The sequence below is a fragment of the Harmonia axyridis genome, chromosome 2, assembly GCF_914767665.1.
Source record: "Harmonia axyridis chromosome 2, icHarAxyr1.1, whole genome shotgun sequence".
NCBI lineage: Eukaryota > Metazoa > Arthropoda > Insecta > Coleoptera > Coccinellidae > Harmonia > Harmonia axyridis.
The window spans coordinates 35,106,633-35,121,525 of NC_059502.1; the positions used below are offsets into that span (position 1 = coordinate 35,106,633).

General features: G+C 31.6%; 1 protein-coding gene across 7 annotated transcripts in view; it reads right to left on the reverse strand.

Annotated features, from left to right (window-relative positions):
* Nucleotides 1-79: 79 nt before the first annotated feature.
* LOC123673203 (F-actin-monooxygenase Mical) overlaps nt 80-14,893 on the reverse strand; it is an 83,892-nt gene continuing 69,078 nt past the window's right edge. For 6 of the 7 annotated variants that reach the window (XM_045607658.1, XM_045607661.1, XM_045607657.1 and 3 more), the window contains 8 exons: nt 10,280-10,398; nt 2,305-5,271; nt 1,476-1,514; nt 1,082-1,217; nt 843-996; nt 506-783; nt 235-349; nt 80-181 (listed from right to left, as the gene is read on the reverse strand). In XM_045607658.1, coding sequence (XP_045463614.1) covers nt 94-181; nt 235-349; nt 506-783; nt 843-996; nt 1,082-1,217; nt 1,476-1,514; nt 2,305-5,271; nt 10,280-10,398 — 3,896 coding nt within the window. In that variant the 3' untranslated portion in view covers nt 80-93. The remainder of the gene's footprint in view (nt 182-234; nt 350-505; nt 784-842; nt 997-1,081; nt 1,218-1,475; nt 1,515-2,304; nt 5,272-10,279; nt 10,399-14,893) is intronic. The other variant, XM_045607659.1, reaches the window with a different exon arrangement.

Consider the following 14,893-nt stretch of genomic DNA (forward strand, 5'->3'; position numbering starts at 1 on the left):
TCAAATAACATCATGCATTTTTTCTCTCTAATTCACACTTAATGATTAAAAGGTTAACTATAAATTTTTATCACATCAATTGCAAGAAAAATGTTATTTTTCATTAGTTTTCCATTTTGGGGTAAGATGAAGATCTTTAGCAAGCATTTGTTCTTCAAAATCACGATCTTCAGAGAGGTATCTAAAAATAGTAAACTGTTGTGAAAAAGTTCCAGAATATTAAGTAACACTCACCTCAGTCTATCTTCTTCCAACAAAGCAATAAGTGAATCTCTTTTCGATACAATTTCAAGCATTTCATTGATAATTTTGTAATCTACATCCTTATCTTCTTCACTTTTATTTTCTTCTGAAAGAAGTAATACAAATATTCAAAATTATTATTATCCATCTATAACAATGATTGAATTCAACTGAGTATGTTTTTGGTTTTCAATATCTAAACCAACTTTTAAAACACATACTCCTTAATTAAGATCTACAAAATTCAAATTTAAAAAATTACCTTTCAGTCTTTTTCTGAGTTGATGTTGCAGTCTTGCATGTCTGTCTTCTAATTCTAATTCTTGAGCTCTGACCATAAGTTCTTTTTCATATCTTCGTAACTCAGTTCTATCTCGCATTATGTCAAACCACTCTTGCAGTAACTCTGATTCTTGTTTAGAAGAACATTCATCTTCACCTCTTAGAGCTTTTTCGATCAAAACTCCTTTTTCTTCAAGTTCTTTAGTTTTTACTTCAGTCTCCTCTAGTTTACGTTGAATTTCTTGAGCCATTCGATGTCTATAGATGCATCATTATTGTAAATAAAAATAATCATTATCACAGTAAAAAAAAATTACCTTTTGAGTTGTGCTTCCCTTACTGATCTTCTACTTTTTTTATAAGAATGCCTCTCTGTTAAACTAGAAACAGAATCATCTATATTTGCTGGACCTGCTAAGGTTTCTAAGGAACTTCTTTTACTACACTTGAATTCGTCATCTGAGCTGTCTTCTACGATTAATTAGAACATAATAGTGATTAATCAAATACAAAAGTGAATTAAAACAAAGGAGATAATGAAAAAAAAAAGTATTACCTGATCGTCGAAGCAAATTTTCAGTATAACACAAAGGTAAGGGGGGTACAGGAGGTGGTACTTCTGGTCTGCTTGTTTGTGGTAAATCTATTTCATAATCCTTATTTTTAGTCTCTTTGGTTGAACACGCTTTTACCTAGAAGCAAAACTATTAACATCTCCCAAGGTAATCTGCTTGGATGAAAAAATTGATCAAAGAAATTATATATTCAAATTAACACATTTAGAAGCAAACAGGCAGTTTGTTAGGACAAACTTTTAAATAACACTAAAAAAAAATAAAAAAAACTGGAATTATTCATTAGGCAGTACCATGCAAATTCAATACAAACAAAAAATTTTAAATATAAACTCAAAACACTCCATGCTACACAATGTAATATTTCACAAATACCATTGTCATCGGTGTCCATTCAAATAATGTGGGGCAAGACTGAAAGTATTAATAATATTATAACTCATTATTTTTGGATTTGCATTATCGTTGAACAATCTAAAGAATTTACTCATAAAATGGAGGGAAAATGTATTTATTTTTCATGGCTTATAAAGAAAATGAGAAATACCAATGATCTGTTGAAAGTTCTACTAGAAGATTCAACGTGACAACACGGCGTTATTTATAGAGCAAATACTTGAAAATCCCAAAATTCAATTTGATTTCAACATTAACATCAATACAACTATTTTATCCTCCTATTTTATGTTTTAATTATAAAATCAGAATGAATCAAAGTTAAGAATCGAAAAATCAAAATTAACCTATCTCAGTTTTGGATTAAATCTACAGTTCAACATGACAAACTTCCTTATCATGCCTTCTTCAGGTTACCCTGAATGTTTTTTTGAATGATGTGTGTCAATAGCAAAGATCTACTTCAACTATACATACAAACAAGATACGACAATATGTTTTATCAAATTTTTACAATTTTACTTAATATGTAACCAGTAGATGATTCTGTTTTATAATATTTCGATTTTACCAACACATCAGTTCACTTGATAATGATGAAGTAATCTGTTGTGTCAATATTTTAGCGATAGATTTGATAAAATATTTTATTTCATTCCAAAATTTCATAAAATGAAAAATTCACCAATTGTGAAATTTCTGTACTAATTGTTGAAATAAAATCTTATTTGAAAATAATTTGACTTCAATATGTTCCTGAGTAATTCTTATGAATTAACTTAAAATAAGATATCATAATAAAAATTACCTTTGACATATCCTTTGACTTCGGTGAAATTTTCGAAAATAATCCTTTTGGACTTTTCTTTGAAAATAGATCCATAATTTTCGTGAATTTGGTTCCCTTTTTAGGACTCTCTTCTTTATTTTTGATATTTGCCATTCGGAATAAATTCGAATCAGATCGACACAACTTTTTTTCCTCAGCTTTACTGCTATTAGGACTGAAAGACTTTCTATTTTCACTATATTTTGGTAAATATTCACTAATCGGTCTTTTTTTTCCTAGGGTGTCAAAAACTGGTGCTTGGGAATTAGGAGTCATAGGGTATAATTGAAATTCAGAATTTTCTACACTTGCACTTCGTTCATATCTTCTGGATTTCTCTCTTAATCTTAAGATTTTATCTTCTGGGCTAAGTCCCAATTCTTCATTTGATAACATTCTGGCTCTTGCTCTTGCTTCTGACTTCAATTTGTTTGTTGAATTTTTCAAATCCCTTGAACGAGGTGGAGCAATAGGAGTACTTGCTTCATCATATTCAATTCTGTTATCTCCTGGAACATTCGGAGAGGTTTGTGATTTTTGAATTGTACACATTCCTATAATAGGTTCTTTTTCTTTCAAAAGAAAATTTCCAGAAGTATCTTCAATAACTCTATTAATAGAATTATTGTCCAAATTACTCTTATTTATTCTGGCTATATCAGTAGTGGCAGATTTTGATAACTGAAATGGATTATTCAAACTGTTTGTTGTAGGCCTATTTCTAACTTTTCTTTCAAAAGCTTTGTTCTCCGCTCTCATTTTACTCATAACCATTTCTTGAACCAATCTTTGGTTTACATTCCTTTCTTTTTCTATAACTTCTTTATTATATATTTGATCAGGAGTTTTAATAGTAGGTGACAAATTCAGTGTGATGTTTTTTAATTCGAGACACTGTTTCTCCTCCTGAATTAATTCTGGCTTCTGTGGTGAATCCTTGCTTTTTCTCCTTGACTTTCGTATATCTATTGAATCTTTTACATTTCCAAAATCAATTTTTGATTGTAGTCTTTGACAGTGTTCATCAAATTCTATATTTTTTGCCGGAGAGTTCCCACTATCATCTTCCTCTTCTTTACTCTTTTCTATCTCTCTTTCTATCTTAGCTTGTAATAATATTTCTTCTTTTTCTTTTTTTAGCTGACTTAATTTCTCCTCCAATCTTTGTTTTTGGATTCTTGATACCGTATTTGTATCTTTTGGTATTTCAGTTACATTTTTGACAGTTGAATCACTGCAGGTGTTCTCTTCAGTAGTTGTTTCTACAACTAATAAGCTATCCTCCTCACGTTCACCAAGTTGTTGATTTTGTTTGAGATTTTCAATGTCTGCTGGCTTCAAATTTACTATTTCACCTCCAAAATTATTATTATCAGTAGCAATTATACAATAACCAGAATTTTTTATTTTTGATTCTGTGATTACAGTATTCTGAGCCTCTACAATGTCATTAATTATTGGATTTAAACTATCTTCAGCTATTTCCTCATTTTTCAAAATATTATAAGCTATACTATTCACAACACCTTCCTCACTATTACTTTCCGTACAAGTATCCATGTACTCAATACTATCGAAATTTGTATTTGAAGGTTCTTTAATTACATCTTTGCCTTCCTCCATTTTTCCACAAATATGTCCTATAGTAGGTAACTCATGTAATTTCTGTTTTTGTGGTTCTCCGTTTAAATCGAAAGCAACACCTTCTAAATCGTCAGAAACACATCCATCTCTTGCCCAATCAGACAGTTCTGTTTCTGTAAATGCAGTGGTTATATCGTCTCCCATTGATATTGGTGTGCTACATCCACTTGATCTGTCATCTTGAGATGGTATTTTTTGATAACCCGATTCCTTGGGTTTCTTTTTAACAGAATCATTAGAAAATTCATTTTTGAAGCCAGGTAGTGTTTTAGGTTGATTCAGTTGCTTTTTATCACTTGATATAGATTTAACAAAATCATTTGTTTGTAAAATATCGTTTGAATTTTTCAAGATTCCTTCAGAATCTTCCACTGCACAAACTCTAACTGTTGGAATATTTCCATGCAAGTAATTAGGAGTATTTATTTGTTCATCACTTGAAGATGAAGAAGTTGAAGAAGAGGACAAGCTTTCTGCACACTGCGAAACTTTACTCCAATCAATTTCAGGAACGATAAGTGATGTTTCATGAAGTGGACTTCTTGGACGGCCTTCAGTTTCATTTTCGAACACTGGCTTTACAGTTTCCTCTTTCTTTTCAGTGATGGTCACATTTATGAGATCTGGTGGTGGCAATTTTTCATTTTGGTCCAATTGATTTTCATTACTTTCTGTAGTAATTGGTTTATTGCATGATTCAACAGTTAACGGACTTAGAATTGGTGATATATTTTCATCAAGTTTTTTACAGAAAGTCTGCATACTTGGGCTTATTTCTGAAGCAGGTTTCAGTAATTTCTGACAATCAGATATATTTGAACAGAATGACTTTAACTTTGTATCGAGAGTAGATGCACTACCAGATTTTTGAATACTACCACCACCAACTGATTCACCTAATAAATATTTTTTTTTTAGTTCAAGGGAAACTTTAGTGGCAATACCCCCAGTGCTCTGTGTTCTATTCAAAGCATAGGCTTCTGAAGGTGGTTTTATAGATGACGTGATTTTTCTTAAACTTGGTGCAGGAGAAACAAGTGGTGTCAATTTTAACTCAATGTCTTGCTTGATCGTCTTTCCATTAGAGGGTTTTTGTAAAAAACCACTGGTCACCTGAATTTTTTTGGGCCTATTTGATGAAGAACCCCTGTTTTTAGTTATAAACATATCATTCAAAAGGATTGGCGGAACTTCACTGGTAGGTGTTGGATCATCATGAGCAAACTCAGAATCTGTTGATATTTCTGTAGCAGAGTTCTGAACTTCACTTGAAACATCAGAGCTGTTGTCATCGGAGAGTACCTGTAAATTTCAAATTAATATATTTTCCAAATAAACATAATTGTAGAATTAAAAATGTGCAAACTTCATGGTCACAAATTTTTTGCTTGAAAGCTTTAGTTATGTGCAGTCTAAGATTTTTAAAATGAAGCCGATTGCATCAAGCTTACAGCTTTTTCAAGTGTTTTGGAAACATCCATAATCAAATTCAATCATCAAATTTGAATTGTGACCAATATACACATCATTCTTTGAATTGAAAAACAGATGAAAATACAGATTAAAACACAAACAAACTGTAAAAAATACAATTACCACAAATAAAACAATTGAATATGTCAATATTCAAATGATCAAAATACAGTATAAAACTTACTGAATAATTTTTTTTCAATTCGCTGATTTATTGCGAGTTAAATCAGAATAAGCAATGGGTTCTGCAAAAATATACCACAAAGAAGAAATTCCACAAAATAGATAAAATAAATATATATATACATATAACACCTATATGTGGAATTTAAAATTCAACAAATTTCTGTACACTATGGTAACGCCCAGTGATTGAATTATTAGGCGATAATTAATACCTACTGCAAAATTTTGATACTAGTCGATTTAGTTGTAGGGGATATTTTTATGTACTGTTGGCATTAAAACCATAGAGAGTTATTGACAATAGGAATAGGGAGGAGGGGTAGGATGGTAGTGGAGAGTGGAGTGGCAATGATTTTTATTCCACTACTAAATCTGTAATGGAATATACAAATTTGTGTATGTCTAGGAACAATGTACAAAATGCACATATTGAAATATCACCAAGTTAATATTGAATAACACCATGTTATCATGATATAATGCTTTTGTCACACCTAGAGTATAGATAAATTCATAATAAGAATTATCTAGAGATGCCATGGTATGATAGGGTAGGTTCGGTTCAGCTAATTTTCTAATAAAAAATGGTTAATCCTAAAAAAATACTGCATAGCATATCTAGGAGTATTTATAAAGAGGGAGAAAAATATCCTCATTCAAACTTAAATCAACCTGACCAAGCATTTTTTTATTAACAGTATTACTTAGGCTGACGGATATAGCCAAATCTTTTCATATTGACAACCAAAGACATCAAATATCAATTTTCAAACCACATAAAATAAACTATGCCTCCTTATCTTTTTTCAGTAACTTTACCATTAATATGGCCCATTGGGATATTGAAGTGTTTGTTATCTTGTGTTAAAAAAAACAACACTCACGTCAGCAATGGATTAAGCAGCAAAAATTAATAAGTCAAAACATCACTAGACATTTAGATATGTATATTTACCTCTTTGACCATTGCTTGTACGTGATTGTTGGCCAAAACGCCTCCCAAATTTAGTGCAATACGCCTAAAATTTCACAACCTACTTCGTAAATATTATAAATACAAATGATCTAGTTGGCTTCTTTGTTTTTCAAAGAGTTGTCATAATGCAGTTTGTTAATTGTATATTTCAATCCGATATATTCGAGAGACTATTTCTATCGAACTTTTATTAAGTTATTGTATTGAACATTCTTTGTCTTTAGTTTCTGTACTAGAATCCAAGTTCTGAACGTCACTTTTTTGCATTTTTGGCATATGATGTTTAGTTATTCTTTCTTTCTTTATTCTTTCCAAATTTTTCAATTTTTCTTCAGTTGGGACATACCTCGTCCTTTCAACACTTTCTTTATTTCGTTGTTCTAATGACCTTTTTCTTTGTGGTCTCTGGGGAGGAGATTTTTCTTCTCCTGTATGCTTATGACGAGCAGGAATAGGAGGTGGATTTGAATTATTCAAATTTTTTTCACTTACCAACTTTTCAGAGTCAATCATATTCACTTCATCAGAAATGTTACTTTTAACTAAATATTTATCACTACATAAATCCGATATCTCACAGCAGATATTATTATTTTTGGTGTTCACTTTTTGTTCATTCAAATTAAAATTTTTTTGTGATGTATTTAAATTTTCCTCTGATATATGTCCAGAAGCGGTTTCTTTTTCGTGTGCTTCTTTATTGGTCTCATCCATTTCATTCAAAGTTCCTATCATTTGATTTAAATCAAGTTGAATTTGGTCTAACACTGAATTTTCATATTTATTTCTTTTTTTCTCCAATTTATCATTGGTTTTCCTATCTGCCTCATTATTAGATTCTATTTCTGTATGTTCATCTTTCAAAGACTCTTCTTCATTATTTTTGTTCACCAAATGATATTCTTCCAGAACAATATTGTCGAAATTATCTTTCGATATACGGATTTGTTCAACTTCCATTTCAACTAGTCCATCTGAAGAAAGTTCACATTCAGAAATCATTAAATTTTTGAAATTAGATACTTCATTCCTCAAAAGATCTTGATTTTCTATTTTATCATCAGATATTTTCTCAAAAGATATTTTATTCTGTTTATTGTCATCTACTTGTTTTTGTTCATGAGAAACAGTGTTGTATAACTCTACTATATCACATTTTGGTGAAAGGTGTTCATTTTCTTCTTTCACTTCCAATAGAGAATTATTTTTTGATAGGTTCTCATCAGAAACGGTTTTGTTTAACTCTATATCACAATTTGATGACAGGCATTCATTTTCTTCTTTCTCTTTCAATAAATAATTATTGTTCGTTAGGTTCTCTTCAGAAACATTATTGTTTACGATTATATTATATTTTGGTGAAAGGCATTCATTTTCTTCTTCCACTTCAATTAGTGAATTATTTTTTGATATATTAACTTCAGAGAAACTTTGCTCAGGATTTTCATGACATTTAATTTCATCTTCTACATCCTTTATTGTGGCTTTAGAAACACATTTAATTTCCCCATTTTCCAATATGCCACCTGCACTCTTCTCAGAGTCAAGTTTCTTTGGATCACCAGTATTGTTTATTTGAATGTTGTTCTCATATTCAGAGTTAATATCTTTACTATCATCAAATACAATATGATCATTTGGTAATTTGTTACCGCCACGATCTTCTTCATGGCTTTTTTGGCTTAGAATGATGTTATCTACTCTCTCTCTACTCTCTGTTGTGGTTTTTATATCTTCATCACTAGCTTGAAGCGATTTAATATTTTCTCGAGAATTTTCATCAATTTTCGAATCTTGTATTTGTACATTTGTGTTGTACTGGGATGGATATTGTTCATAGTTAACTTTTACCTGCATATTGAAGTAAGTGTCATTTAAAATTTCTGTTTTCGAAGTTCTTCGTCTTTTTTCTGTTGAAGTTCTATCTAAATTTGAATTTTCATTATGCTCGTTTTCAGCAGAAGGATTATTCTTTGTTTTGCTTGGTGTATTTTTTAGTTCAGTATCACTTTTAAGTTTGAAGTTTGTTTTCATATTTTCAGTTAAAGGCATTTTAACAGTAGCAAATGAAGAACTTCTTTTTCTAGGTACAGGGGGTAAATTATCTTTCTTATCTACATTTTCAAATTTCATCAAAACCTGCTTTATATCTACTTTACTAACAGCATCTAAGTCTACTGAGGTTCTGGGTTTATTGAAATGAATTTCAGTGTTTGACCTAACTAAGGCTGGTTTTTTACGTTCTTTACCTATATTTTCCTCACTTTCAATATTTGAGTCAAATTTTAAAGAAGTATCATCATCTGTGCCATTATCCAAACTTTCAAATTTTCTCAGCACTTTTTTGATGTTTACTTTTTTAATAGCATCTAAATCTAATGTTGTTCTTCTTTTAGACAGATGATGGTGTGCTTCAGATCGTGACCAGCTATATTTTCTGGTACTGATAGGTATTTCATCACCCATTTCTGAATTTTTGCCAGCTAGTAATTCATCAAAATACTTGATATTATTTTTTGCTAGTTTTCTAACAGGAGCTGAACTTTTCTCAGCTTTCAATATCATTTCCAAGTTTTCATATTTACCTATATCATCTTTCAATACACTAGGAATTTTAGCATCTTCCTCTTGATGATCAACTCCATCCATCCATTTCAGCAGATCTTCAATTTTTTCGTCTGTTTTCTTTATACCTGAAGGATCTAATACATCTTCACATGTTTCCATTTCTAGAGCTTCAATCAAATCGTCAATACTATTGCTTTTTTGTTCTTTATACTCCCCGCTATCATAAAGATTTTTGAATTTATTAGGATCAATTGGTTTCATTAGTTCTTCTTCATTCTTTAATAACTGTTCAATGTAATCATCTGTATTTTTCAAATCGTCTTCTTCTGGTTCAAAATTGAAAGAGAATTGACTATTGAGTGAGCTACTTTTGAATTTACATTGATCTGAAATTTTTGGTTTTGGGATGTTCCTAACTGTACTGGATCTGCGGAGTAAAGGTTTTGGTGAACCAAAATATTTCTTTGCATTCTCTTCTATATTTTTATTTACAGCTACTTTAGGTTTTCCCACTTCTTTCGGCAGGTTTATTTTGCTAGGTGTCCGTTTGATTACAAGCAAAGGTTCAGGATCTTCCGATTGAAACTTTGATAAAAACGCACCACCGAAAATTTTTTTACTCATCGTTATGGAGGAACTAGCACTATTTTCCGTGTCGTTAACTTCAGACTGACTGTTTGGAGATTTTATATTATCGTTAAATACATTCGAATCGTTCGCTTCAAGCGACACTTCCTCGTTTGAAAGAGATTCACTTGTTTTAGAAGTACGCGGAATTTGTTTATTATTGTCGTTAAGAGTACAATCGAAATTATCTGTTTTTTCCACTATTCTTTCAATCACAGTAGCGTTAGAATTCGTTTCACTTCTGGAAATAGTTGCACTATCGTCTCCCGAGTCAATGCATGAAATTTTAATTGCTTCGGTTAACTCGTTTTTCGTAATAACATTGTTGAAGTTTATATCGATGTTGTCCTCCAGGGCGCTATCGAAATCAGTTGAGTTTATGGAATTACTAGAGGAATTTTGAGAATATCTTGGGTCTGTGCATTGACTTTCACTTAGAGAAAAATTTAAATTATCGGAGGTTTCTAAGTTACACTTCACCTCTGTATCAGTGCCGGTATCCGCTTGTATTATCGGTGGGTCGAGACGAACTTCTTGCAATCGCAATTCTCTGGCTCTGATCTCCTCTTCGCCCTCTGTGGCCGTGTCAGATTCATCTTCTGCAACGGAAAAAAAACTGTGATCAAACTCCTTATCGTACGTTAATATGGCCAATGTGTTTATATTTTAAACAGTAAATATTTACGAATTTGAATCAGCTTTATATCTACATATTTTCGTAATCCATATGCAGAGATCGAAAGTAGGAAGATCACCACTGTATAAACAGGCATATAACTCAGAAATAATAAAGAATCCTTTAAATATACGTACTGAAATATTGTTACAGGCATCCTTCCACTAGATTGAAATATTTTAAGAGTATTTTCTAATTGAAGAAGAAAACTTACACGGGGATTTATTTGAACCGAAGAAAAATCTGAAAATAAATATAACAGCGCGCTGAACATAGTTATTTGCCTCAAATTTCGAATCAAATATTCAGTATTTCATAAAACGATTGAGATGAAAAACTCTTAAATATTACACAATGGTTCATTACCTACTTCTTCTTTTCTACATATTCACAATGTTATAAAAATGAAAATTTATGAAAATTCTTAACTCCAAAACTATTAGGTGTAAGACTGCTGTAAAAAATATTCAGTATGTACTATTAAATAGGGCACCCATACTCAACGTGCGGCCGTTTGGCTCTTTTTATGCGGCCCGAGCCACGGCATAGTCAAATATTACAATTTTCACAGTAGTATCACAAATAAGGTTTCGAAATTACGCAAATATAACGGTATCAATATTTACTCATTTACCTTTGTTTTCTCCCTTAGTGCGTACACACAGAACACTATTACCATAGTATAAACAATGGATTCTTTATACAAACTATGATGCTACCTATACCTAATCTTCTTAGCGAGAATGCCTTATCTCACGTTTTTTGCTCTTGTAGTTTTCGTTTCTATGTATTCTTGGGTGCGTTTTTTAGCTGATTATATAGTTAAATTATCATATTATTATGTAATTTTTTTTTCTGGACAGTACCATGATTTTTAAAACCTCTTATTAGCATTATTGCGTGAATTATGCTAATAAAAGGGTTGAGAAATCATGGTACCTACCAATATAAAAGATTGCGATAAAAAACAGTCCAATTTTCTTCAAATCGTCAACAGTTTCCGTTTTCGGGAGCGTTTCCCTAACACCCTGTATATTTTTATTTTCGCACTTCCCTACTAATATTACAAATGCGAAAAAACGTAATCTGCCAATCTGTTACGCTTTGACTAAGATGCATAGAATACCTGGTGTGTTTACTGATTCGATTTTGTTTCAGACTTTTTGAGAGACCCACCTGTTGCTTTGGTGGTCTGCTTCACCAGAGTGCTGTAAGGTGGCGCTCTTTGAAATTTTTCAAATTCCCGCATCTGCCTGGTGCCGTTTAAAAAGGAAATACTGATTTTAGACACTGCAAACATTCACAATAAATTACAATTCAGTTCATATCGAATTTTTACTCAAATGAATGGAATATAATGACAGACCATAGAATATAAAATATTATTGTTCTATACTCAAAGTTCACGACAAGAGCGTAGAAATAGGGGGATACTGGGGGTAATTACACGGTGCTCCTAAATTGGGGATACAAATGAAAAAGACAGATTTCCGGATTATTTTAAGAAAAAAAGTCCTATAACATGAGTCCCCAAACATTTGGTTTTGAGATACATGTGTTGAAGTTCAAGTTATTTTCTCGTATAACCTTCCCTTCACAAGATATTTAATATGAATTGGCCATAGATATTCCAGTTCAAAGTTTTCACTATGTGATATGCTAATTTTGAATGCAAATCTACAGGGTGATATATTTTCTGGAAGGATGCCTGCTTCCTTCCTCCAAATCTATATTTTGGTGAATGGCTGTTAGTTTAGAAAAATGTAGAAAAAAAACTCTGGTCCAGTACTACACTTTTTGGTTTGTTATAGTTTTGTCGTATCTGCTATCGATTTCGAGAAAAATCTCTAGTAATCCTCAGGAAAATCCAAATTATTTTTAAGATCCAGCTAGTAAGCTCTAATGAATGCATTAATTATAAGTTTTGGTATTTATTTACCTAATCTGTAGCGAAGATTAATAAGTATTTGATAAACTGTAAGACACACTAGAAACAACCTGTATATGGAAAGCAAAGCTTTTGTGGGCTCATATTCATGAAACTTTTTTTTCTCAAAATTATCCAAGTAATTTCTCATTTTCCTTCGTAACTCCGAATTAGTAACAACCGAATTAGTAACAACAAAAATTATTTCGAGTAATTTGGTTCAAACTTCATTATCAAACTTCTTTTTCTAACATTACAGATATGAATAAAAATTTTTGACGACAAAAAAAAAGATCTACGCCCTTGGTTCACAAGAGTCGAGAATTGAGAGAAATGTCAAATAACGATGTATGCGCCATCTGAAAAGCCCGCGATTCCTCGAAATCAAGTAGGTATAAATCCGAAAAATCTCCCGTTTTGTCTGAAAGTTTTACAGGTATGAGTAGACACACCAGGTATTCTATGCATCTTAGCTTTGACGCATGAACCACTGAATCGATTTTGATAAAATTTGGTACACAGACAGGAACTAGTAGAGCTTAGGAAAGGACTTGGGCTACTTTGTAACCGACTTAAAAAAAAAGGTTTTTGATTATGCGTGATAAACGAAAACCGCGCGGGCTAAAGCTAGTTTTACAAGTAGGTAAATAACTGCGGCCCGCAATTAAGAACAGCAGCAATTATGCGGCCCAAGGTAAAAAAAGGTTGAGTATGACTGATATAAGGTGTCGCGGGAAGAATGCGACAAACGCATACCATAAATGAAGGTCATCGTGAATGACTCGTATCAAGAGGTTTCAATCTCCTGAGTGCCTTCGTTTAAGATATACAGGGTGATGTTCATCTCATGAGTGAAATTTCACAGTTCAATAACTCTTTAACTAATCAAACTTCAAAATTTCGAAGAACCATTGGAATCGTTCGAGGAGAATGTTTTTTGAATTTCCAAGTATGGCATGAATATTTAAAATATGAGTAATAAATAAAAATTGAAGAAAGCAAATAAAAAAATTCATATCCTTGAGGACATTCAATGATGAAATGAAAATAGGATGTCCCCAATCCGATGGTCACTGAAAACATCTCGAGAACTATAAGACTTAGAGAAAAAATCTAGGGGGATCCCCGATTGCTTTTTACGGAATAATAAGATATCAGAAAGCAGACCATAGATATCTTGATTCGTTCTCGAGTTAAAGAGGTTTTCCGAAAAATGGCTGTTTCAAATATTTCGCTAATCTTGGTTTATTACTATTAATGTTCTAAGGTTGGTTCAGTTCAAATTTACATTCCACAGGTAATACCTTAAGGTCGAGAGTTCCACTCCTCCACAGAGATTCATCGAAATTATATTGAAATTTTTTTTGTGATAATTTTATACTACATATCTGGAATGTGTCGACAGTGGAATTTAAAAATTTTAGCCCTCATAACCCAATAAGTTGTTTTTTTCAATTATGTTAGAACACCACCGAAGGGGAAATTTGGATGGATTTTTCGATTCTGTTTTCATATTCGTTTTTGGTATAAAAAAAAAGTATAATTGTGAGAAATTTTATCAATTTCCAGAAATTTTTTTCGCTGTAAATATGTAAAAAAAAATTTTTGTTCCATTTTTTGAAAATTTTCACTAGTAATACCAATAGAGGTCAAATTATTTCCTGAAATTTTTTCGAGCTCATGAATATTTTTAGAAAATTATGCCTCGTCTTCGACTCGGGATAATTTTCTAAAATATTCATCAGCGAGAAAAAATTTCTGGATATAATTTGACCTCGTGTGGTATTCAGTAAGAAAATTTCACAGCAAATGTGTTTATTTTCAACAACATCAATTTTCGTCTTGATCAAGTACTCTAAATCAAGAACAAGCAACTTCCAATCAACGTGCCATAGCATATAATAATTGCGTTTTTAATATAACATCAATCATAATGGTCCAAAGAATTTAGAAAACATAATATAATAAGCTTGTAGTTGAAATGAATCAAAATTATCATGTGAACAAATAAAAATTAGATTGTCAAAAAAAAAAAAAATTCAGTATAATTCGCTGATGGGTACCCACGAGGAAAAAATTTCCACTAAAATTCATCCGTTGAGATGGTGATCTGTCAGATATACACGTTCTGATTAGTTAAAAATCACATGTGTGGAATTTTCTCAGAAATTCTTAGAAAAATGAGTTCATTCAGAAAATGAAATTCAATTTGGCAACCGAGAAAAAAACAACCTGTATCTCGCTTATGCTGCGAAAACGAGGCGTCATCTACACGAATATACAGGGTGTTTCCTAATTGAATGTCAATATTTATGAGGGTGCTTTTTGGGCCCATTTTAAGAAAAAAACTTCATATGAACATATGTCCTAAACGTCTTGCCTTTTGAGATACAGGGTGGTAAAGTTTTCAAAAATAAATCATTCATTATTAATATCGACTATACCACTTCAGATATTGTAATGAAATTTGTCAATGTACTATGAATCAAGA